Source organism: Falco peregrinus, chromosome 10 (assembly GCF_023634155.1).
Source record: "Falco peregrinus isolate bFalPer1 chromosome 10, bFalPer1.pri, whole genome shotgun sequence".
In the NCBI taxonomy this organism is placed as follows: Eukaryota; Metazoa; Chordata; class Aves; order Falconiformes; family Falconidae; genus Falco; species Falco peregrinus.
The window spans coordinates 35,609,352-35,634,315 of NC_073730.1; the positions used below are offsets into that span (position 1 = coordinate 35,609,352).

General features: G+C 37.6%; 1 protein-coding gene across 1 annotated transcript in view; it reads left to right on the top strand.

Moving 5' to 3' along the window:
- The first annotated feature begins 131 nt into the window (after nt 1-131).
- MSH4 (mutS homolog 4) overlaps nt 132-24,964 on the top strand; it is a 33,510-nt gene continuing 8,677 nt past the window's right edge. Inside the window, exons 1-14 of the mRNA XM_005244488.4 lie at nt 132-2,726; nt 4,738-4,899; nt 9,060-9,223; nt 10,156-10,266; nt 11,384-11,499; nt 12,165-12,338; nt 14,688-14,860; nt 15,674-15,741; nt 19,788-19,862; nt 20,320-20,384; nt 20,918-21,087; nt 22,816-22,952; nt 23,377-23,480; nt 24,296-24,420. Of these exons, the coding sequence (XP_005244545.2) occupies nt 2,462-2,726; nt 4,738-4,899; nt 9,060-9,223; nt 10,156-10,266; nt 11,384-11,499; nt 12,165-12,338; nt 14,688-14,860; nt 15,674-15,741; nt 19,788-19,862; nt 20,320-20,384; nt 20,918-21,087; nt 22,816-22,952; nt 23,377-23,480; nt 24,296-24,420 (1,909 nt within the window). The 5' untranslated portion in view covers nt 132-2,461. The remainder of the gene's footprint in view (nt 2,727-4,737; nt 4,900-9,059; nt 9,224-10,155; nt 10,267-11,383; nt 11,500-12,164; nt 12,339-14,687; nt 14,861-15,673; nt 15,742-19,787; nt 19,863-20,319; nt 20,385-20,917; nt 21,088-22,815; nt 22,953-23,376; nt 23,481-24,295; nt 24,421-24,964) is intronic.

The window sequence follows — 24,964 nt, forward strand, 5'->3', positions numbered from 1 at the left end:
GGATGAAGTCCTCTTTGTTTTCACAGAAGCCCTAAAATTGCCTCTTAATGTACATTCCACACACCCTGGCTGAGACTGAATGGTATTTCAGTTGAAATGTGCGGTAAAATGTAATTGTGAAGAGGAGGAAGTCTTTGATAATCTCTGTACTTAAGGAAGGTCTAAAGTTTTAAACACAGCTCTAAAGGCCACCTGGTTAGTTTTATCCAGCCTATTTGTGTTAGTAGAGTTAGCTGGAACGGCACAAAGTAACTTTTTGGTAGACCTTAATCTGTAGAAGATTTCAGAGAAAATGAATGCTCAAGTAATTCTAATGAATTTTTAAAGCCTTCTCTATGGGCTTTTAGATAAGGTAAAAAACCCTGCTAGAGCATAATTAGATTTAGCTGTCCAGTTGCCTGATGAATTCTTTGGTCAAAGTCTGGAATTAATTTCTTTTTCAGGCTTTGGAAGAAAGTTACAGTAGGTTTTGTGTTGAGTGTGAGGGAATGAGAGCACGGATCAGGTTTTATCTGACTGCAGTGTTTAACAGAAAATTTTAAAATTTTTCTTGTTCCAGGTTACCTGTGCAAGTGCCACTTCTTTTGATCTAAGGAAGCACATAGGAATGTTCAGTACATAGGAATTTGCCATTTTTTCCATGTTGTGTAGACAAAATAGAATCCTCTTCAGAATTTCTAATCTAGTATAGGCTTGAGACACCCTGGGAATTAACGTGTGGGTGATGCTATATGACAGTGTAGAACATTTCACTGTAGGTTGAAAACCCGTTAATACTATCAGAGTTTTTCTCTGGGGAAGGTCTGGTTACTTCATTTCCTAAAATCAGCTGTGATTTGTAAAGATCTTAAAAGATGATAGGTTAAAAAAAGGGTGAGTATGTGCACAAACCAAAAACTTCCTAAGAATGGAAGAATATTCTTTACATCGTTTTTTTAACACATTTTATTTGTAGGAGAGTCATCACAATTGTTCTTACGCAAACAAAATAACATTTTTATTAGATGTACTGTGAAAAAAAAATCAGCTGCGCAGTGTGTTTATGTTCAGACTCCTGTCATTTTGGTGGTGTTACTGTCTACCTCTTCTTTTGTTAAAAGTACTGAAGATTCCTCCGCCCCACCCCCCCCGCCCCCCATGTAGTTAGAAGCTTAGCAGTAATTAATTTACTGTTCTGAGTCTTGGGTTATAGGTCTTTTAATAAAGGCTTTCAGAAATTTGTACTTCAATAACTTTTTTTTTTCCCATGGAAATCTTTGTATGGAAAGTTCCTGACATTATCTTAGCACTTCATCTTAAGTGCTATAGCATAGCTGACATTCCCAACAATAAATTTGGCAAGACACCGTATGAGAATTTGTGGAAGGATAATGAGTAATTTGGATACATAAAATTGTGTGTCTGTAGATACGTTTACTAAATGAAAATCTGTGTGTGCATGGGGTGAATGGGCAGCTATTATGTTGCCTTCTGAGAACACGGTCAAGTCCAGAGGCATGTGCTTTATTCCAAGGATGCTCCCTTTCAGCTTTGTTGAGACACTTGGTTAGGTGAACTCAGCCTTGCCGTTTGTGGCTGTTAGGAAAGAAGGGGTGGTGGAAGACGGATGTCCCTTTTGTTTCTGCTTTTCTTGCCACGAACTTGGATCTCTGTCAGAGAAGAGAAGGTCCAAGACCAGCTTCAGGAGTTGGAAGGCTTGTGGAAGGTCCGACGTGGGACTCGCCATTCAGGGTGGTGGCAGTAAGGGCCAAGCAGCTGCCAGACTGAGTCCTTTGTGCTGCGGTGGGGCGAGAGGTTCAGACATTGGGGTTCACAATTGACTGGGGCCACTCGGCTGGAGGGCCACAGGGGCGGCTGGGGGCCTGTAGCTGAGCAGTTCTCTGGAGCTGGGAGCCATCAGTTGTGGCCTGGCTTCAGCCTGAAGTGTATTTTAATGCAGGTGTGTTACATTCCTGAGGCAAAATTTGACTAGTCAAAATGATAATTGAAGCAGTTAACATGTTACGTTATGTGCTGACATGCAAAGCAGTGTTCCAGCGTTCAAAAGTGCACATAGAAGGCCAGATATTTAAGACCATTCTAGATGTAAACAAGCTGTGTTTTTTACTGGGATCTCTTGCGCAGGGGGAAGGGTGTGCTGCCCCTGTGGAAAGTCTCTGAAAGTCAAAGAACGGGTGTAGGGCAAGCTGTGTAAGCGCGTTACCCTTTAGAAGAGCCTCCCCTGCTGCTGCCTGGGCCTCGCTGCCTGCCCAGCAGCTGCGCTGCCCGTGGCACCGGCTTCAGGCGCGGCGGCGTGGCCCTTTAGCCAGGAACCCGCGCCCCGCCCCGGCCCGCGCGCTCTCTCTGTGCGCGTGCAAGGCGTCTGCGCACGCGTTTGCCGTGGGCTCCGGCCGCCGCCATTTTGAGGGGCGGGTGGGTCGCCGCGGGGCTCGGTGCGGTGGCTGGTCTGGGCGAGGCGGCCATGTTAAAAGACAGCAGTAAGGCGAGCGCGGGCGGGTGGGCGACCTCCTCAGAGTCCCATACGGCCTCTGGCTCTTCCACGTCGGGGCTGGGCGGGCGAGCGGAGCCGACGACCCGCTACGCCCTGGGGCTGCTGCAGACGCCGGGAAGCACCGACGCCTTTTCCAGCGGCGCGGCGAGGCCGAGTGGCTCCAGTGGGGAAGGCCTCGCTCCCAGCCGGGCCACCAGCGGCGGCAGGGTGAAGCCGCCGGCTCCGGGAAGAGGAGGTGGGGTGCCGCGTTGCCGTCTCTGTCCGGGCCTTCATCCCTTTACTTGCCCTCTGCCCCCTAGTCTGGGACGGGCCTCGAAAGAGCCCGCACCGGCGGTACTGGGAAGGGGGGAGCAGCGTCCCTTTGTCTTGGCGACCTCTTTTTTGTTATTATTTTTTATTCCGTTCACCCCGACAGAGCCAGGGTGGTCGTTTCTTGCACTAATTTAAAGTTTTATTGTTTTCTTAGTGTAAGTTTTTTAGATAGCAGTATCTGAGTTCCCCGATGGGGTCAATAAGCTGGTTGGAATTGCGAGACGTTTGCTTTACTGGGGACCTGAACCACGTTCCGTTGTTAAGGGCTTTGGTTTCTTGGTTGGCTGGTTTTGGGGTTTGATGTGGTTCGGAATCTTTGGCCCGTTAGCCCGTCTCCCGACCCCCCCCCCCCCTCGCAGCCCGGCACGGCGAGCCTCCGCCTCGCCCCGTCCGGAGGCTGGAACCTGCCGGCAGAGGCAGTGTCTTGGCAGGCGGGAAAACGTAGCTCAGCTTGTGGGTTTTTTTCGGTGGAAAAGCTATAGAAAGAATTGGAAATAATTTTAACGCTTGCTGAAGTGCATTCTGAAGTACACACGTCTCTAGTATGCATAAAATGTGAAGAAGGTAATGCGGTTGTGATCAGTCGTGAATCCTAGGAGAAACCCAAGCAACAAACAAAACCTACAAAACCTAGAATGCGGATTTGAGCAGGGCACAACTTATGTGTTAAACGTTGGTTTTAAAAAATATCTGTAGGTGTTTGGTTCATCTGGTCTTTCAAAGTGTGGGTTTTTTCCCCATGTTAACAGCAGAGTCTCTTCTCCCAAACCTCTGAGAGAACTTACGCCAAAATCTAAGTGAATGCTATTTTTAAAATAATCTGTATGTATTGCAGTGCTGAATTGTGCACTCTTTTTAAAAAATATTTAACGATCTGAACTAATAACGCTTTTTTTCAGCTGTCACAGTTTCATAAGATTTTCAAAAATCACACACACCCCCCAAAAAATCAACCAACCTACCTCACCAAAACAATACTGTGAATATTTTTGTACCAACCATGAGAAAATGTCATGCAGTCAAGGGGTCATCTGAGAACAGTACTGAAGTATTTTATCTTGTAGATCTATTTTTAATGTAACAGAAGGGACAAAAACATTTGTGTTTGTGTGTCTCTTTAATACTTGGAATTTTGTAAGTTTTAAGTGGAAAAACTCCTTATATTTTAATCATTTTTTGATCTTGAAAAGCAGTTACCCAAGATAGATTAAGGATGTGATGTTGTTTTTAGTTATCTCAAGGGTACTGAAAATAAGTAAAATACTTCAAATAATTTATTGAAACTAAATAGTGATCTGATACGAGGAAAAAAAGATTCACAGGACTTAAAAATGTAGGTAAATCTTAAGATACTGTAGGTAACAAACATGTCCTAGATTATTTTATGATTTCTGAGAGTTGAACCCTGTAAATTCAAAGGGAGATCATTCTCAAGCAGAGGTGTTTTTGAGCATGGTTCTTTGCTTTCTTTTATTGTCCTTTTTCTGAAAAAAATGCTGAGCTTTAAAACAAATTTTTCATAAATGTGTGCAGTTCCAGATACACATTTTACAACTGATGGGCAAATGCGAGGTAGAGCTGAAGTAGAGCATTCTTTCATAAATCTGGAATTCATTAGGACATGAAGTTATGCATTGTAAAGTTACTTCTGTTGTATTATTTCACTCCAGCAACGTAAACAAAGATTTTTGTTGGTGCTGCAAGTAATGCCATTGTTGAAGATAACCATATAGATAAAAACTTGTTTTGAAAACAGACTGACTTGTTTTACTTTTGGAGAGCTTTTGTGGAATGACAGTAAAGGTTATTGCTTGGATATCTCTGTGGTATGAAAAAAAAGTCTTCTAAGCTGTATAGTTATATATTGCTTTCTGAATAAAAAAATTAATGTGTCTGCTTTCAAAAGTTAATTTTTTTCTTCCCTCCCCCACCAGAATCATATTTCGGGGACAAAAGTTCCTGTGTAGAAAATGCTAGCACATTGAATCTCACAGGTTCTTCTCTGCAAGGCCTGAATAGCACATGTATAGGAAGAACACCCCTCTCTTCTAGTAGACCTGTTTGCAGAAACCGTACTCCTCTTATAGGATATTCAGGTAAAATTAACAGCTTTTAGAGGAAGTAGTCCTACTTATATTTCTAACATTATTTTATTAAACATACTTTATTTTTAATGTGATACAGTAAGATAATGAAATATATTCAAAGCAGAAAACATAACATGCGCTGTATGACAGAGGATGCCTGCCAATGAAAGATGCACCTATAGAGGAAAATACTACTTCAGATACTGGTTAGATGTTTTGGTATTGCAGCCTCTTGTTGTTTGCTTTGCATTCATGCTTAAGTTACCAACGTACTTAGAATTCAGACTTTTGTTAATTGTCCAAAGTGGGATTATTTTTGTGGACATGTTGCTTTTGTGTGGTGACTGAGCTGAAAAGGCTGAATTTATGCACGTTTCTAATCAAGGTTTCTTTTTAGGGGCTTGTATATCATGTATCATTATTAGGGGCTTGTTTCTTGATACAAGTTTTATGCATTTTGTGTTGGCATCTTCAAAGGTGTAGAGCACTTTTTTCAGAACAACACCTATGCAGTGGCTCATTAGGTGTACATTTTGCAGTGCTTCTTATGAATAAAGTTGTGTTACAGGGTAATGATGCCTTGTGCCATGTTATGTGACTCTGTGCTCTGGTAGTGCAGAAGTAAAGAGATTCAAAGTTAGTTCTTTCACATTCTGACTAATTATCAATTGAGTCTTTAGTGTTCTTGAAGTTATTTAATGGTAATTTTCTGAAGCAATTAAATTATTTTAAAATTTATTTTTAAAAATTACTTATTCCTGGTAGGGAATACAAATTAGCTTTCTACTTGCTCCTGAATTGTTGTTTTGCAAAATGCAACTAACATGAATTCTGTAATTTTCTAAAGCTGTTGTGATCCACAGTTTTCTTTGTGACTACTCCAGGAATTGGGGAATCAGAATAACTATGATGTTGAAACCCATAGGACAGGTTTCTCTAGACTTTATGCAACTTAACAGTGAAACAAACCCAAGTCTTCAGTTTCCTCTGATTTTACATGTGTGGTGTTTAGCCACCAAGGAGGCTCAGGGGAGACCACCTTGCTGTCTATAACCTGAAGGGAGGTTGTAGCGAGGTGGGGTTGGTCTCTTCTTCCAAATAACAAGCAATAGGACAAGAAGCAATGGCCAGTGGAGGTTTAGGTTGGGTATTAGGAAACATTTCTTCATGGAAGGGGTTGTCAAGCCCTGGAACAGGCCGCCTGGGGAGGTGGTGGAGTCACCATCCCTGGAGGTATTTAAAAGATGCATAGCTGTGGTGCTTAGGAACATGGGTTAGTGGTGGGTTCGGCAGGGCTGGGTTTACAGTTGGTCTTGATGGTCTTAAAGGTCTTTTCCAACCTAAACAATTATATGATTCTGTGTTTGTGTGTGTGCATCTGTACATTTGTTTATGCTTGCTGTATTGTATGTGAGATTCCTTGATCAGTCTTTCATTGATCTGTAGTAAAGGCAACGTGTCCAGGATATCACATTTTGAAGAAAGTTTGTTGGTTGCTGTATTTTTTTGTAGTGTGGCAAACTGAAAAACTAACCAGCGTCCAAATAAAATTTGTGTAATTATCATACTTTATTTGAAATGCTTATTATTATCTTCAACTTTTAGTTGCTTTGAAAAGAAGAGATAGTACTGGGATCAGCTGATGTTATGGGCCAGGGGTTGTTCTGATTAGAAGATTCAGAATAACAGTTACATTTTCAGCAGGCCTCAGATGAAACTTCATGGGAATGCTGTTGCTGACATATTGTGGCTTACAGAACACAGGTAGAATAAATGAAAGTTCAGGCTTGGGTGTGTGCAGCATCAAAGATTTCGTGCAGGTGGTAGCCAATTGCAGTTCAAATAGCCTTTTAATCTTAAATTCTTAGATAAACTCCAATTCTGATCTTGCCCTTCCTGATTTCTGGTAAGAATTAGTTTTGATTTTGGGGGTACAGATTGAGTTTACTCAGAAGAAAATGGCAGGTTTGGTGTATTACACCTCTTCAGTGGGATCTCCCTGTTTTGACAATGCTCTTATCCCGTTGCTTCTTGAGAGCAAATTCAGTGAAGAACAAGGGAAGTTAATGGTGGAAAAGAATGTAAATGATCACTATGAAGCAGGTAGAGTTTATTGGTGTTTCAAATCAGTAAATATGCCTATGCTACCAAATCCTAATATAGTTTAGATGTTTTTGAAAGTGTAAATGGGGCATGCCTTTTATATGCAAGTATTTTTCTTATTTTGGATACTTTAGACTTAATGGTTATTTAATAATGACGTCTTTTCTGAGTATTTAAGTGAATTCAAGAAGGTTTAAGTAAAGAATCTGTTAAATTCAGCTATTGTAAGGTTTAGTTTGGCTTTCAGCTGAAAGTTAAGATGACTGAGATTGTGAAAGGTTTTTCCAGTTTGAGAAATTATGCCAAAGTGTATGTATCAATTGCTTTTCATAGTGGGGTCATAACTTCAGTATTGCTCAGCAGGTTGCACATTTCCTCATCTAAGTAACACAGTATGACAATCTTGGGTCACAGATTTCCAAGCAAAATGTCATTAGTAGCTTCTCCAACGGAATCTGGAAGAATGTAACACCATTTTGCAAAGATGAAACAAAAATTAGCTGAGATACTAAAAGAAGCACTATATACATATTTTTGGTCTTTCATAGATTAAAAGTTCAGTACACAGAATTAAAATGGTATCACCCCATTAGGTAAATGTTGTGTCTAGGAAGTACTGTAATTTAGTGCTTCAAAGCAGTGCTTCTTACGTAGTGAGGCATAATTTGGCATGTGTGGACTTTATTAGTCTTGGTTAAGACATACTGTTGTACAATCTGTGATGGCAGGCACCCAGAGGGAAGCTGGGGAGAAGCGGGAGGGTCAGCTCATTTTGTCCATCATCTTATCCCCGCCAGTTCTGATTGCAGAGGATGCCTCATCTCTGAGACTATGCTTCTTATTGGCTCACAGCTTAGGTTTTAAACACCAAAACAGTAGCACTAGGAGACAGTTGTTTTTTGACTTGGTGCTGTTAAAGTTCAGTACTGTATGAAGTGGTATGGGAGGAGTGAGATGAAGGAATGTGTCAAAATTAGTCTCCAGTCAACTATACTGCAGTCAGCCATAGCTGAACACAGAACAGCCCCATTTATGAAATTAGCTGTTTTGATCTGAATAATGTGAGATTACGAATCATAGGTCTATAGAGTTCAGTTCAGGTATAAACATCAGGTTTATTGTAGGTCTGCAGTACCATCCCAAGGTAGATTTGCTATGTTATGTTGGGTAAATTGCTAGAGCAGCTGGGTTGGGCGTTTTATCTACGTGGGAAAAGAAAGAAGACTAGATAAGAAAATACAGTGAGGTTTAGGGTCTTCAGAAAGGAAGACATTAGGTGTTAAGGAGCTTTAATCTTAATTTTTACATTTATTTTTGTAAGGCGTGTCTTGGAATCATGGGTGGATATTTGAAGAAGGAGATGAGATTAGTTGAGTTTGTGATATTTGGGAAAATTTAATTTGAAGCAATTTTAAGATGCTAAGAATGTTTCTTAAAAAAACATGAAAATGAAAATCAAATTATTGGTTCTCAAGCATACTTTATATGTATGCATTTTAGAATAGTTTAATAAGTTTAGTGTAAAATCAGATTAAATATATATGTATATGAAAAAGACATTTGTTTCCCCTAGCTTGGTGAGATCTAAGCCACCTTGATCCAAGTTGTGCTTTTAGTAGAATATTATGTTACAGTATCTCTCTGCAATTAATATATCCAATTTTAACTAGTGGTAATAGCTGTGCATTGTCTTGATTTTAAAATGGCAAATGTTTAATAATAGCCATGCCTTTAGGAGTGTAGTAAACATCTTTTTTGTTTAGTACAGAGATGGTGACTCAGAAGTGGTGTTTTCACTTGCTACAGAAATGTGATTAGTTCTGACAGTCTCAAATGCATTCAGTAAGTCTTCTAATGTCAGGTTATGATGTTCATACTTGGGAAGGTGTGCCTTGTCTGTATGGTATGGCAAGTAAGGAGTTTTTAATTGTTAATGAAGTTTGGTAAACTGAAAGGGCTTTCCACAGATGTGGGAATATAAACACATATTTAACTTGGAATGGCAAAGTATAATTCTGTTAATGTAAAGTGGTGGCTTGTAACTGAATATATGGAATGTTTTACAGCTACATCCTCATCTGCAGTCTCTGCTCATACCGTTGCATCAGTTATTGTAGCTGTAGTAGAAGGAAGAGGCCTTGCCAGAGGTGAAGTAGGAATGGCCAGTATTGACTTAAAAAATCCTGAGGTCATATTGTCACAATTTGCAGACAATACAACTTATGCCAAGGTATTGTTGCATACTTAATTGCAGTATCCCTTACAGGCTAATTATTTTGTTTGTCTGTCTTAAAAAAGCTTATGACCAATGGGAAATTAATTTTTTAATTTATAGAAGAAATTTCACAAAAGTTAAAGGAACAAGTTCTAGAAAACGTGCAGCGTTGAAGGGACTGCTATTTCATGTGTCTCAGATTTTAGATAAAGAGGAAATAATATTTTGCAAAAGAAAAATAGCCTTTCTGCAGAAAAATAGTGTTTGGACTATGTCGAGTGAGATGCCTGGCTTTGAAGAGCATTGGACAATAGGTGGTAGTAGAACTTGCAAATATTTTCATCAGGCAAAACAAAACAACTCTTGAGAGCAGGGCTGTGTAAATGGGGGGGAGGGGGGGGAGCTGGGCAGGAGTAGAATAACTGCAGGGTCAGCTTTGTATGGTTGCACAAATACTCCTTCTCAGTTAGTTCAAAATGAAATTTACTCAAGTCTACAGCCAGGTGTTCTGCCTACCAGCACTGCATACTCAACATTAATTGTGAGAGTAAACTGATTTATGCAATAGCAGTGTTAGTAAAACATCTTAGTTAAATGGTTTTGTTGTTGATACGCATGCTGGAAAATAATGTGGCTTGTAGCATCTTTACAGTAGTCAAAGAAGTAAAACATAAATTTAATTAGGAGACTAAGTAGATGTAACTCAGAATATAAACGGCTATCAATGTGTTGTATAATGTCTTTTTTTTTTTTTTTTTTTTTTGACCATTAGTACTTTTAAAGCTTATCCTGGCCTTAACACACGTAAGTACGTATTGCACCTGGCAGCTACAGAAATACTTCTGTAATAGACAGTACTAAAAATAAAAATGAAATGTGCATCTTGAAAATGTGAGTGCATGAAAAAATGTACACATTCAGATGATTATGTAATTTTTTTTGTTCAGGTTATTACTAAACTCAAGATTTTAACACCACTAGAAATAATAATGTCAAACACTGCTTGTGATGCAGGGAGCACAACAAAATTGTTCAGTCTGATAACAGAACATTTCAAGGTAAGCTCTTAAATTTCATTCCCTGTTCTAGAGTTCTTGTTGATCACTTTGATTCTTGATTTGAAAGTTTTCTACAACTTCTGAAACCTTAAACACAGCCACATTTTGTGTTTTGTATCATTTTTCGGGTCAAATTTTACCACGGTAAAGGATAATCTAAATGCAGCTTCAGCATTGCTAGTTCTAATCCTGACAATTACAGAGTTAAGTATATTAGTAATTACAGCTGGAAGTTTTAAATGTGTGGCATTGAAGTAATTTGAGCAATACTGAACCTTGGAAAGAATCAGAGATCAAAAAAGCAAGCATTGTCCTTTGCTGCTCCTTTGTTCTCTCAACCTGATAAATAGATGGGGCTAGTGTATCACAGAATAGGAAAAAGAGCACTGACGAAGAAAGAGGCTGAGATGAACTAGCATGCATAATTTATGAGTATTCAAGTCTCAGAACATTTAAAAAACTGTAGTAATTACTACTTGAATTGTTTCCATGTCTACACTGCTGATGGCTCCTTCATGAGTCCTCTTTCCCTTACTGACTTCTCTCCTCTTTTTCTTGCATAAATCACTGGTGCATTGTGCATATTCAGTTACATTAACCTGCATATCTTTATTCCCTATTTACCATTGAAGGCTTGATAAGGCCTTTACCTTATCAAAAGGCTTTACCTTTGGGCTTTACCTTAAAAAAGGCTTTACCTTTGGGCTTAAACCTTGGCAAGGGAAAACTACACTTTGAATCTGAGCATCAGTGCTAGCATGAAAATAACTCGTCTCAAAAAGTCATTAACTTTATCCAAATCCAAGTTAAATTCACAATGTGGACTAGCTAGCTCTTGAGAGGAAAAGCAATACCCAAGAAAAAGCCTATGTTAATTGACTTAAAGCAGTCATATGAGCCTTTTTGTATGTGCTCACTACCAGAGAGAAGGAAGGATGAGTTCCAATAGTATGGCTTACTTGTGCTAAGAAGCTAGAATGAATAGTTCTGTAAAGACAGTTGAACGGGTTGATAGATTTTCTTGGAAACATGTATCACTAGCAAAATAGGGAAATCTGTCTGGTGAAAAACTCTCTGTAACTTTTTAAACTATTTGCTTTTCACCCCATCTTCACAGAATGTGACTTTTACAACTGTCCAGAGAAAATACTTCAATGAAACAAAGGGTTTGGAATACATAGAACAATTGTGTGCATCTGAATTCAGCACTGTTTTCATGGAGGTTCAGTCAAAGTATGTTTAAATAAGGAAAAAAGCATACTGTGTCCAGATAAGTTTTTAACAGCTTTTTACATACATAGTACACAGGTCTGTGGCTTGTTGCGAAAGTCAGAAAATAAAACAGAGCTGGGTTTTTTGGGGGGTTTTTTGGTTGTTTTTTTTTTTTGCCCCCCAGTGTTTCTGATATATCTAGAAACTTAAATAGAAAGCCTGTTACAGATTCTGGGTTGGTTTTTTTTTTTTGAGTTTTCATAGACTTCCATATTCTCCTTTTCCTTCTTTATTTAACAATACAATGTAACAGCTGTGATTGCCAGCCTTTCTGGCCTCAGCAGATGTTTTCCTTTTACCATCACTTTTGAGTAATGATACTTGGTGACCTGGGTCTTCATTTCAAGTCACGTGTAACTACTGAAATATGTATGTTAACAATAGCAGCTTTGTAGAGGTGGGCTATCAAGTGTACAGACAGTCAAACATTCATGAATATTTGGTTTACCATGCACATATGTGCACTGTACATGGGTTAGAACATACTTAAAATGTTCTGCTTTTTCAGTGCTTATCCCAGTAGTTGTCAAGCAGAAGTGTGAATGTGATTTCTGTAGTGCACTGCTTGGTTTTGTGGTACTTAAATAGCACTATTTAACATTCATTAAAGCTTGTTTCTTTTGAAGGTATTACTGTCTTGCAGCTGCTGCAGCTTTGCTAAAATATGTTGAATTTATTCAAAATTCAGTTTATGCTCCTAAGTCACTCAAGGTGCGTTTCCAGGGGAGTGAGAAAACAGCTATGATAGATTCTTCATCAGCGCAAAATCTTGAACTAGTAATTAATAACAGAGATCCTCGGTAAGAATATTTAAGTTTACAAATTACACTTTTATATAAAAGTTGTATTTTCACCAAGTATCCTTGATGTTTGTGTCAGAACTGACTGTTACATTCATTTCTGTATGACAGAACTTACATACTATTCAGAGCTTTTTTAAAAAAATAATATTTGGACAGAGAAATGCGTTACAATTTGGCAAAAAATTTCTAGCTTAGGAAATCCTACAAGTAAATTGCAGGAATAGATGGTACATAGTCATCTTTACATTGATTTCTGTATTTTATTCAAACTTACAAATGATGATGCAAAATTTCACAGATTGCAAAATGAAGGAAGCAACGTTTTTGCAAGAAGTTGCTTATGTTGGATTAAAATGCCTAGGTTTTATTCATTTAACACAAGATAAAGGCTCCAGGCTTGAAAGGTTGTTTTGTTTTCCTTTAGCCGTAAGGAATAGTGGCAAACACAGTAATTGCTGTAAGGATGGTCACAGGGAATGTGGTACTTGATTGGATGGTATTTCTCCACAATGAGAACAGTGCCTGGAGCACTTCCTTCACCGGGACTTACTTGCCTTCTAGGCAGAAGCAGCTGCAAGGCTTACTTTCTCAAGACTGTTATTCTTGTTAGAAACATGGAAAGTTTCTTGGAAAAAAGACTTGGAACTTGTACTTTGCTGCCTGCCAAGTTCTGAGATCCACCTCTGTTCAGAAGTCTACTCATCACCTCGATACGAAAAGGGGAGCCTGGAGATTCCTCACACTCCCAATTATTACTCATAAGAGCTTTCCACTTGGAGAGATATCATAGAATGGCTTGGATTGGAAGGGACCTTTAAAGTTCATCTAGTTCCAAACTCCCTGCTGTGGGCAGAGACATCTTTGACTAGATCAGTCATCCTTAGACTTCTGCCACTGCTTTCTTCCCTTTCCAGAATTTCTGTGGGCAGTACACAGTTAGATCTGTTCTTCAGAACTGGGAGGTAATTACAGTTTCTTTCTGTTCATCTGTCATGCTCTGCCCCCAGTTCCTTCTTGTTTGCTTCATTGCTTCGTATGTAACTCTAGGAGCCAGCCACTCTTAAGATCGGTGAGATTTTCAGAGCAATATTTCTCTGAAAGCTGCTGCTAATTCCACAGATTATTTTGAGAGGAAGGAGGTCACAGGAGGAACTGAGCAACAGTAAACTGCTTCAAGACACTCTCTCTCCCCCTACCCCCCTCATTATTGCTGGAGAAATTTTGCTGACCCAGTGGCAAGTTTGAATCAGGCCACACACAGCTATTTTCATTACATAGATTTTACCTCTAAAGTGTGGTTAGATACCTTTGTATCAGATACTAACAGGTAAAAGTTAATAGTACAGGCACACACCAGAAACGCCTAAATCAAGTTTTTGTGCTAGTGGAGGGGCTTGTCTCTCTTAATTTATGGTAGGAGGAAATGAGCCTTCAGTCGCTTAAAGGTAGGCGGTGTAGATACTATCCCAAATGTAGAGTTCCCCTTAAGTCTTGTCATGAGTTGCGTATTGTGGTAAATATGTCCTTAATAAAACTGGGTTTGAATTTCCCCCTTTCTTAATTCTCTGGACTGTTGCTTTGTTCTTTTATAATGTGATATTTCAGGAGTTTCTGTACTATCTATCTATTTTCGTGCAGTTTGTTTTGTATACTTGTATCAGATTTCTTCCTATACAAGTTCTGGTTTCAATCAATGTTTATATGGCCCCAGTGTTTTCACTGGTTTTCGTTCAAGCCAGTAGCATTGAAAGCTTCAGTTGTCTGAAACTGTTTAGGTATGTACTAGATGTAAATATTTATTATATTTATATATATATTTATATATGTATAAAAAATGCTGTTTCTTTTAAACAGATACAGTCAACACTTATGTGTGAGACCCGGGGATGTGTAACATGTAAAAGCCATGAATATGAAAATAATATTTATAATTCATAAGCATGTTATTTGGCTCCTGTATTCGCTGTGAGGTAGTTCTTTAAAAAAACAAAATAGACGCTTATTTCTCTCTTGGGCTTCTAAGTATTTTAAATATTTTTCAGAGATGTATTTTGATGAAAATGTTCTGATTAGTATTTGATCTCAGATTAGAGTTTGCCTCATTTTTAGAGGGTTAGTTTTGTTCACTTTTCATTAGCTCAGTTGAGAGGACAAAGGTGAACTACACTGCTGCAGTAGGAATAGAATGCTACCACAAAAAATGGTGTCAAATGGGGGGTGCTAAGCATCCCAAAAAGCGTATCTCGAATTTGTAGGATACCCTTGCCTGAAAATTTCACTTGATATTTACCATCTTTATTTTTGTGAGTGTATTCTTTGCATAATTTTTTCCCCCCCTCTCAAAAGGAACAGCCACACACTTTTTGGTGTCCTAAATTACACTAAAACTCCAGGTGGAAGTCGAAGACTTAGATCCAGTATCCTGGAGCCATTAGTTGATGCTGAAACAATTAACATGAGACTGGACTGTGTTCAGGAATTACTCCAGGATGAGGAGCTCTTTTTTGGTCTTCAAGCAGGTAGTAGTTAATTGGTAGTTAATAGGTAGTTTTTGGAATACATATTATTATATTTCTTTTTAAACTTTTTTTTTCTAATCCATGAAAGCATGCCGTGCTTAATATGTTCGAAAAGTATTCTTTTAATAGTTTGTCAGGTGACATCAGGTGACACTTATATAGTGCACACTTTTATTTTTTGAAGTAATCTTTATGGTAGTGATACTTTTCTCCAGTATTTTGCTAAGAAAAGTGAATTTCTCTGATAAAATGGATAGAAGTCAGTGAGCCAATAGATTTTTCAAACAACTTGCGTTTGTCTCTTCACCTCTATGGCTAGATATACACTATGTTGGAAGTATACAAGTATACATAATGTATATGTTAAAATCACATGAAGGTATCATTGATGCAATATGTGTTTGGATGCATATTTTTTTTTGATTGCTTCATAAATAGTTGTCCAGAGAAATATAAGAAAAAATACAATACCAGAGTATGAGTTAGTCCACCTGAAGCTGAGTCATGTAATCTTAATCTTTATCACAAGAGACATATGATTAAATCTAACAAAAAGAATATTGCTGAACTGATAAATGTCCACCTGTACAATAATCACTACATGCTTAGGCATAGTAAGTGTAGTAATGACAAAATAATTTAGATAGAAGCTGGATTTAACCTGGGTTTTTTTTCTGGTAAATAATTTGTGAAGATAGAATGAAAGAAAGAGATCAGCATAAGTATTGCTAAGTAATTGTGTGCATTTTTAAAAATTTGGCTTTATTACAATTCTACTGTTCAATTTCTGTTCTGTTTACTTTTGTTTTACAGTTATCTCAAAATTCCTGGATACAGAACAACTACTTTCAGTTTTGGTACAAATTCCAAAGCAAGATACAGTATGTTTTGAAGTACACCTTAGATGATCAGTTATCTGTCTATAACATGCAATATATAAATGTGGTAACTTTAAATTTGCATGATATGATAAGAAAAAGACTGCACCTTAAAAAAACATGGAATAATGTTATAGATTGAGACTATAGCTTATGTTACAGCAGTAGAAGATTCTCATAGGAGAATGTTAGAAAAATTTGTGTTTGCTTCAATATCACATTCTACGCAAACGTGACTTCCAAAAATGTTTACTCATTCATCACTCCCCACTTTTATTCTTCATAAGTGGACATCCAGTTTGACAGTATTAAGATGAGAGGGGAGACTTTTCTTCACATCAGCATAAAAGAAAAAAGTGTGTAGCAGAAATTTGCTTTCTTATTTTTGGAGGTTAATGCAGTTTTTGATAGCCTAAAGAAAATTAAGCATCTTTCTCACTAGAAATTAAATAACTTCTTAGCTTTCATGAAATACAAATCTATAGGTATTTGTCTTCATTGCCTGAAAAAACATTTTTAAAAAGGTTCTTAAGAAGTGCTGTGACTTTGCTCAACTGTGCTTATAATACAGATAAATCTGTATTCAATTACAAAGTCAGTTGTGTAAACATACAAAGCCAGAACTGGGACTTACCTGTAGCTTTCCAAGACACATAGTATGAGCTATGCACAGCTTTCGTGCAGGAGTTAAGTGCTTCCTCTGAACAGCGATCACCTGACAGAAAATGGCATACTCACATGGACAGCATAAGCAAGCAGTATCAAATGAGACAGAAGTTTCTTCTATGCTCATAAGCAGAGAACATTATGTCTCAAGCACACAGGGATACCTAGGTTATGAATACTGTTTAAAAGTCCTTTCTTTGTCCAATTCTCAGCTTGACCCATGCCTCTCTGTTAACCTTTGAATGCAAACAATAAGTGAAGTAGTGGAGAACTGATTACTCTTAAGTTTTCTCAGGGTCTTGTCTTACAGATTAAGAGAGTACCCTGCTCTTACCTGTTACCTTAAATAGCACATCTTGCAAGGCGGACCAAAATGAAATGCAGATAAAAGCATTTGTTCATAAGAGCATAACTTAGTTTAGTTGAAAGACAAGCGATACTTTATCTGCTTATGCAGGATTATCAGCTTTAGCAGGAAGGTGTTTTATCCCTTATGCATTTGGCAGTTTCACTCTGTGTGAATGCCTTATGCCTCATGTTGCACCCATTAGAGTGCTTTCAGGAACTTGACAGTCTTTCCTCCTCAGTATTTATAGTGAACTTCCCCTTTGAAGTCTTCTAGGAGGTCAAGACAGATTTAATCTTTTGCCTTGAAAATCACACTGGAATATTTTTATGGTTTTTACCAGGAGATAGTTGTGATTAATTAAACTAAGGGTTCCCTTCCTTCAGTGTGCCAATGTGTCTTTATTAGACTGGAGGTCAGCTCCTGTTCTTAATTAATTTGTAAACAAAAATTGCTGAAGGGGGGTGGGTATAAAAGCTCTCTCCCGCCTAGTGGCTATTAACATTTTTCAAAGCAAGATTATTTTTTTGTCAGACCTTGCCTTGTATATCAATCTGTATATTAACACATGCAATACAAATATCAAAACATAAATACATGTAGTACATGTAGCTTACTACTGGATCTTGGTTGAGACCAGACACTATGGTTAACCAGTGAGCTTGAGATAACTGAACCTTAGCTTTTTTCTGCTCAGCATATTGTCATCATTCCATTATAAGTTACATTTGCCTACTGTACTTGAGTAGGATATTTCTTCCAATGCTTTTGAGGCTTATGCTCACCTGTTTCTATGCTGGTATGCCAGCATCACAGATATTTACAACTTTCTCACCTCTCGGTGTCTTCTCACATGCTGAATTACTTGCTTACATAAATGACTTCTCTAATGCCAGTTAAAGAAATCAGATACAGACTCCAGTAGGAGTGTAATTAATCCAGAAAAATCTCTTTAATGATATATCCAAAAAGCTGAATGTTGATTGCTCCTGGCTTTCCTTGTAGAGATCTGTAACGTGAATAAAAGATTAGCTGTATGACTAAAACTGTCAGCCTGGGTGCCTCTATGTACATATAGGACCATGTGCACCAAACTTAGCTGAAGCGTTTTCAGTCTTGATTTGGTCCAATATAGCAGAGCTTCGTATTCATGCAACAGACATGTTAATTTGAGTGCTAACTCGGCTGCTTTTATCAAATGCTAGATTAACCCATTCAGTATGTTCTGATCCCATTCACCATACGAATTGTCACTGCAAAATGTTCCACCGGTCAACAAATGAAGTCTTCAGCTGAAAAGCCTACAGTTTCAATCACTAAAAGCGAGCAGTATGTTCAACATGAGCATTCTGTCATCCTAAGGAGGACCATCAAGTGACAGTCTTGCTGAGATGTGTTGATTGAAAAATCATGTAATTGGTGATATGAAGTACTTCCTTTTCTGAAATCTGCATATATATGCAAATTAAAGCTATCTGGACCAAAAAAAAAAAATATCCTTAAAAGACCCTCTTGTCTCAATCATGAAGGATCCTTAGAAGTTGGATCAATATCCAACTTGTGGTGGAAATGAGGACCATCTGCTCTGCATTACTTGGTCACCCATCTGAAGAACAAATTCAGTAGATTCCGTTTCTGATGAAGTTCCAAGCATGCGACATATTGATTGCTTCTCTGACAGGAAGAAGGTACCAGTATTCTTGGTCTAAATGAATTTCCAGGAAATATAAAAGTTAAACTAGGGCTCATCCACTGACATAGCACATAAATCTGTAGGACTATGTCTCTAGCACAAAACCAAAGTCATCTGCTTCTCTGAATTGTCGTGCTTTACATGTCAGAGTGACTGTGGACAAATCAATTTCAGATACTGTAAAGGATAGGCTTGCATTTTAGTCATTAATGAATCATAAAGAAGTAACATTACGTAGAAGAGTTTCTGGCTATAATTGTATTCATTCAGTTTTTCCCTTTGACCCTAAAGTGCAGCATGTACAAAGATCCACTTCTAACACCAGTTAAAATTCCTAAAGAACTATTTTAGAAAAGGTACATTCCATTATGAAATACCAACTCTTCACATATGACCATGTCTGTCCTTTGGATGTCTGATTCCATCATGGGACTGAGACCCCATATTCATTTGCAGATTATGATTCTTCTGTTAAATACATTTCGTCCAAAACAACTTTATATAGAAGGTAAGGTAAGGCGAGAGGTGTCCTCTATCACAAAAGTAGAGTTATATGCAAAGAAGAAAAGATTTCACATGGGGTCATACTCCTGTGTCCATGTTGAAAACTAATGCTAGATTTTCTTCAGAGCCAAATAATGTGCTTAGCTATGTTGGTTTCTTAAAATCCTCTTACACAGTGCATATGTACTGTATATCCTATGCAGGACATACGCTGTGCCCTAATATCAGCAGCAAAATTCTTATAATTGTTAATGGGGCATGCAAAAGAAGGTAGGATGTGTGTGTGGACAAAACATTTTCAAGAGTGGTCTTTAAGCAAAATTTTTAAACATTTATTGCTTTTATTTATTTTTTTTAATTACATGGGTGTATGTGTAAGGATATAAATATATTATCCAAAGATGAGTCAACCAAGTTGAGTTAATTTGTGTTTAACAGCATTTATGGAAAGAGCTATGCTTCTGAATTACAAAACATAATGTATTTGCTTTGAAAGAGTACAGGCTATGTAGTTTAGAGCTATGTGTACGTAGAAGATCAAAGAAGTGTTCATGGTTTGGGTTAGCAGTGTTCTCAGTCAATCATTGTCCATGCAGATGTATGAAAATACTACCTACTGATGGGCAGACTATCACTGTAGGCAATGTAAAATTTAACTACACTTTTTTACGCAGTTACATGGCGAGTTGTCAAAGTGAGCTTATAAAGTATTTTAACAATTTTCTTTAGAAGTATAAAACCTTACTTACAGTTAACAATATGAGTTCTGCTAGTTCTTAGGTACTCTCTCAAACAGGCAGACATACAAACAGCTCCAATACTTGTAAAATTTTTCAACAGGTTAAAACTGCTGAATCAAAAATAACTAATTTAATTTACCTGAAGCATACTCTAGAGCTTGTGGAGCCTCTGAAAGTAAGCTGTCTTTATTTTATTTTTTTAAAAAAAACCAACAACAAATAAAGACCATTTTGTCCTTATTTTTTACAGAGCAGTTTGTTAAATTTCATAGAATATAGAATAGAATATCTCAAGTTGGAAGGAACCGATAGGGATCATCAAATTAAAAAAAAAAGAAGTTATTTATAACTTGCAGGACACAGTACTGCCAATGTGTAAATTCTTAAGCCAGTTGAAAATACACATTTGAGTCTAATACTCTTTAAGAACTGAACTCCTACCATTACCTGAATAATTGAATAATTGATTTTGTAACAAGCATTTAACGGACATTCCTGCTCAGATTTTGTAAGCTGCTGTTGTGCAACTGTTGATGAGCCTGGGTGAATCTAAGAATTTTCAGTCATACAAAAGCCCTTTTTGGGCTACAAAAAGAAGTAACTGTTTGTGTCCATATTTTAATCTTCAACAGGCTGCTTTAAGAAGCTGTAACACATCACTGCTAAAGGCTTACTACAATTCTCTTGAGGATACAAGGTATTTATCATAATAGTGTAGCAAGTATGTTAGAAACTCTCACCTTAAGAACTTAAGATTAAAGATGTTGCATTTTTGCTTATTTGTAGTTAGAGGTTTAGCTCAATTCTTCTGTCTAAAAGCTGATTTTAATTGTCAAAATTCTAATTTTCAACTAATAAACAAATACAGGGAAAAAAAACCAACAGAAGGTTAGCTATGATAGTGCAATTGCTGATGCACTGTATTCCATTAGAAATAATTCTGAAAAGACAAAAGTAGTGGTTTCCTAGAGTAATAATAATCCAAAACTCAGCTGTTCCCTGTGTATTTGAGAAATAATTCATATCTCCCAAAGATTTGAATGATATCTTTGGTCAGACTTCGGTATAGTCGTACTTCATTCTGAGGCAAAAACAGATACGGAATTATGCTTGGTTTTAACAGTAGGTAATTTACTTTGGTTCTTTGTAATACTCTAATTTTTGGGTGATACTGAAAATAAAAATGGTAAAGTAATAGGTAGCTAATTATTGATACAATGGATATTGCAGATTTGGAATTATACTTGAAAAGATTACAACTGTAATTAATGATGATACAAGGTACACAAAAGGATGTCTGAGTATGAGGACCCAGAAATGCTATGCTGTTAAACCTAACATCAATGAATTCCTTGACATAGCTCGTAGAACATACACAGAAATTGTTGATGACATAGCAGGTATTTCTAAACCAAGATTTTTATTTATTTGGAGCTCAAAGTATGTTGCATCTGGCATATAGAAGCCATGTATCCATATGTATTTTAACTTTCTTCTGGGTATAAAGTATTTAGTATCAGTATAAACTGATTGTCATTGATAAGTAACTGAAGTGCTTTTGAGATACTGTGATTCCTATATCTAAAACTCTTGTTGTTCCTTATCCTCTAGAAGTATGAAAAAGTTAAATAGAATTATTCCAACTAAAACATTCTGCATAAAACATGTAAATCTTTGGTTTAGCTTCTTGAATTAAGGTATCTTTGTTCTTTATATTTTAAGCAGTCTTCATGTATCTGTGGTCTACTTTTTAGCCAAGCTATTAAGAGTTGAAATATACAAACAAAAGGGATTTTAGCAAAATGTCTGTTACCGTGCTTAAGCAATCTTCCTGCATTAAGTAAAAATAGAAGTATCCGGGCCTACATAAAAAGCAGCGTGTTCAGCAGGCTGAGGGAGGTGATTCTGCCCCTCTGCTCTGGTGAGCCCCCTCCCGGAGCACTGCATCCAGCGCTGGGGTCCCTGGCACAAGAAGGTCATGGACCTCTTGGAGCGGGTCCAGGGGAGGCCACAAAACTGGTCCGAAGTCTGGGGAGCCTCTCCTGTGCAGACGAGCTGGGAGAGTTGGGGTTGTTCAGCCTGGAGAAGAGAAGGTTGTGGGGAGCCTTTCAGTATGTAAAGGGGGCTTGTAAGGAGGAGGGAGAAGGGCTTGTTTTAGCAGGGCTTGTATTGACCGGAAAAGGGACGATGGTTTTAAAGTGAAAGAGGGTAGATTTAGATTGGAGGTAAGGAAGAAATTTTTTACAAAGAGGGTGATGAGATGCTGGAATGGGTTTCCCGGAGAAGTTGTGCATGCCCCGTCACTGGAAGTGTTCAAAGTCAGGTTGGCTGTGGCTTAGAGCAGCCTGATCTAGTGGAAGATGTCCCTGCCCGTGGAAGGGGGGCTGGACTCTGAAGGTCCCTTCCAATCCACACCATTCTATGATTCTATATTCAGAATGTCCTAAGTTGCTAGTGTATGTTGTGAGTGGTTGGAACATGAGAGTGGTCAAGCTTAGAGCAATGAGCAGCAAGGAAGCACCACTGAGTAACTCCATTCCTCTCACAGGAGTACAACAGTTACCCTTTTTGCAGTATTCAGAATTCTCATGATTTAACAGTACATACTCTTCTATCATCTAACAGTTCCCTGCATATGGTACCTTCTCAACTAGGAACAAGATGGATTTAAGGGGGGATTACAAATGTACACCATTACTCTTAGTCTGAGGAAAGTTGCTTAGAATTATGAACTGGTTAAAAACTGAGAGTCCGTAGTCTGCAGTTCATATTCTGTCTAGTGATTAGACATTGCTGCTGAGTGCTTGAGCAGACTTTCCTTTCTGTAGTTAGGCTCACCTGGGAGTTGATCAAATGCATGATCTGTCTTTAAAGAACACATGGATTTATCTGATTTTTCACTGGAAATTTTTTCCCAATAGCTTTGTGCGGCCACATTTGTTACATTAATATGTTACTTAACTCCCTGAAGACCAACCGCAGAAAGCCTTTTGTTATGTTACTTGCATGACACGTTCAGTGCCTGTAAATCACATTAACAATGTACTTTGTGCCAACACAAATATATATGTGTGTGTATGCACATAAATGCATGTAAATTGGGTCAAATCTTTATTTGTGGTATGTAGGTATGGTAACACAACTTGCAGAAAAGTACAGCCTACCAATGAAAACAGGTTTCAGCTCTGCTCGTGGATTTTTTATCCAGTTGAATGCTGATTGTTCAACTTTACCCCATGGCCAGCTTCCTCCAGAATTTACAAAGGTATCTGTACTAGATAACTTTTTTCATATGTTTGTATACTTATTGTATATAAAATGTATAATACATGAATAAAGTACACATTATACAGTAATTTAAGCAACAAAATAATTTCAGTGAAGATATCTACAAGTAAATAAAGGTATAATTGTACTTTTTCATAACTGCCCTATTTCTACTCATACTTAATATAGTCAGAAATGGGCAATTACCTGCAATTATGTTGTGTGTAAATATGAAGTCATATATCTTGCTGGTAACTGCATTCTCTTGTATGGATTTTTCATAAAAAATTATATGGGAAGAACGAAACCAGGCATTGTTTTTTCTGCTTCCCCCTGCCCGTTAGTCTTCCCAGTTTGCTTTTTAGAAACTGTTTTTATTTCTGATAATATGTCACGTTCTTGTTGTTTTGAATTCCTTGTAGATCACTAAAATGAAAAACACATATAGCTTCACTTCAGCAGATTTAATAAAAATGAATGAAAGATGTCAGGAATCCCTGAGAGAAATATATCACATGACCTACTTGTAAGACCATTTAAAACTATTTCATATTTTCTAACTAGATTGATTTTGGCCAATTAACAGCTAATTACAAGTTTCCTTAATGCTTTCTGTTACCACTACTTACAGAAATAATCCAAAGTGACGCTGGTCAAGTGTACTTCCTGAGGCAAAAAAACCCCTCACAAAGTGTGTATTGTATTAAATGTGGTTACAAATATATAGACATTTATTAATAAGGGTGGCCATCATATTTGTTAAAAGTTTATGGATGAATTATCTACACAAAATGACAGAAGGAATGCTTTAGTTTTGTAATGCAGAATCATTACTTTTAATCAGTTCGTTGCATTTAGAGAAGAACTGTTTGTTTCTGTATTTTGTCCTTGCTGCATGTTGTGTTGCTCTGCTGTCTATATCAGAAGACTTCCTAAGTGTAATGTTGCATGTCAGTTCTATGGAAATTATTTCTAGAAACCATGTGGGGTTTTTATTAAAGTGAAGCTTAAGGGAATTAGAGTCACATTTGACATGTTAATAAAACATACTTGATTCCATGGCTGTATCTCTCTGTGAAGCTTTCTTATGAGCTGTTGGTATTTGAGTTATGCGTCTTGTGTCTGATAGCAGAATTTGATATGAGGTGATGGTATAAGATTTTAATTTGCTTCAAAGAAATTTATACATTTGTTTGCATTTGGCAGAGGTGATTGCATTTTGTGAGTAACCTCCTACCCTAATGTGTGCAGTATGAACGTTATTAACTTGCTTTATTTCTTTAGGTTGTATGAAATGGCAGAATGTACTGTGCAACAACTAAAATCAGTGTCTTATTTCAGAATAGTGTGTAAACTCCTGAATGAGATCTATGAACACATTCATTGCCTATACAAGCTGTCTGACATCGTGTCAATGCTGGATATGCTGCTTTCATTTGCCCATGCCTGCACTCTTTCCGATTATGGTAAGTTTATTCTTTGATTCTGTCACAGGCCAGATAAAGACACTCCAGCTGGAGAATATCCAGTCTGTTTTGTCTTTTCTCCATTGCTGAGCCCACATTATTTATTCTTGTGGGTATCTGTATGCTTTAGGTGTGTATCTCTGGTCTGTCCTTGCCAGTTTTGTGCCTATGTTCTTTCTGCTTCTATTCATTTAAATTACATTCTGCCATTTAGCTGCTGTAAGCCTTCACAGCTGGTCTTTTCAAGTTAGCCAGTTTAAGCATACTTGGTTCAAAAGCAGAAATCTGTGGACATCTGAGTTTACACTTCTGTTCTGGAAGGGCAGAAGATAATATAACCAGACCAGCATTAAGTATTTGCTGTAAAACAAAAGACGTAGCTACCTTTGTTTCTGCTTCAACTTCTATAGCACTTTTAGACATTTTTGGAAGTAGTCTTCTAAGGAATCCAGCATCATGTGCTTACCTGCATATTGTTCATCCTGTTTCCTTAGCCCGGTTATGCAATGTACAAATGAGCATGTTGTCTTCAATTAATGATGAC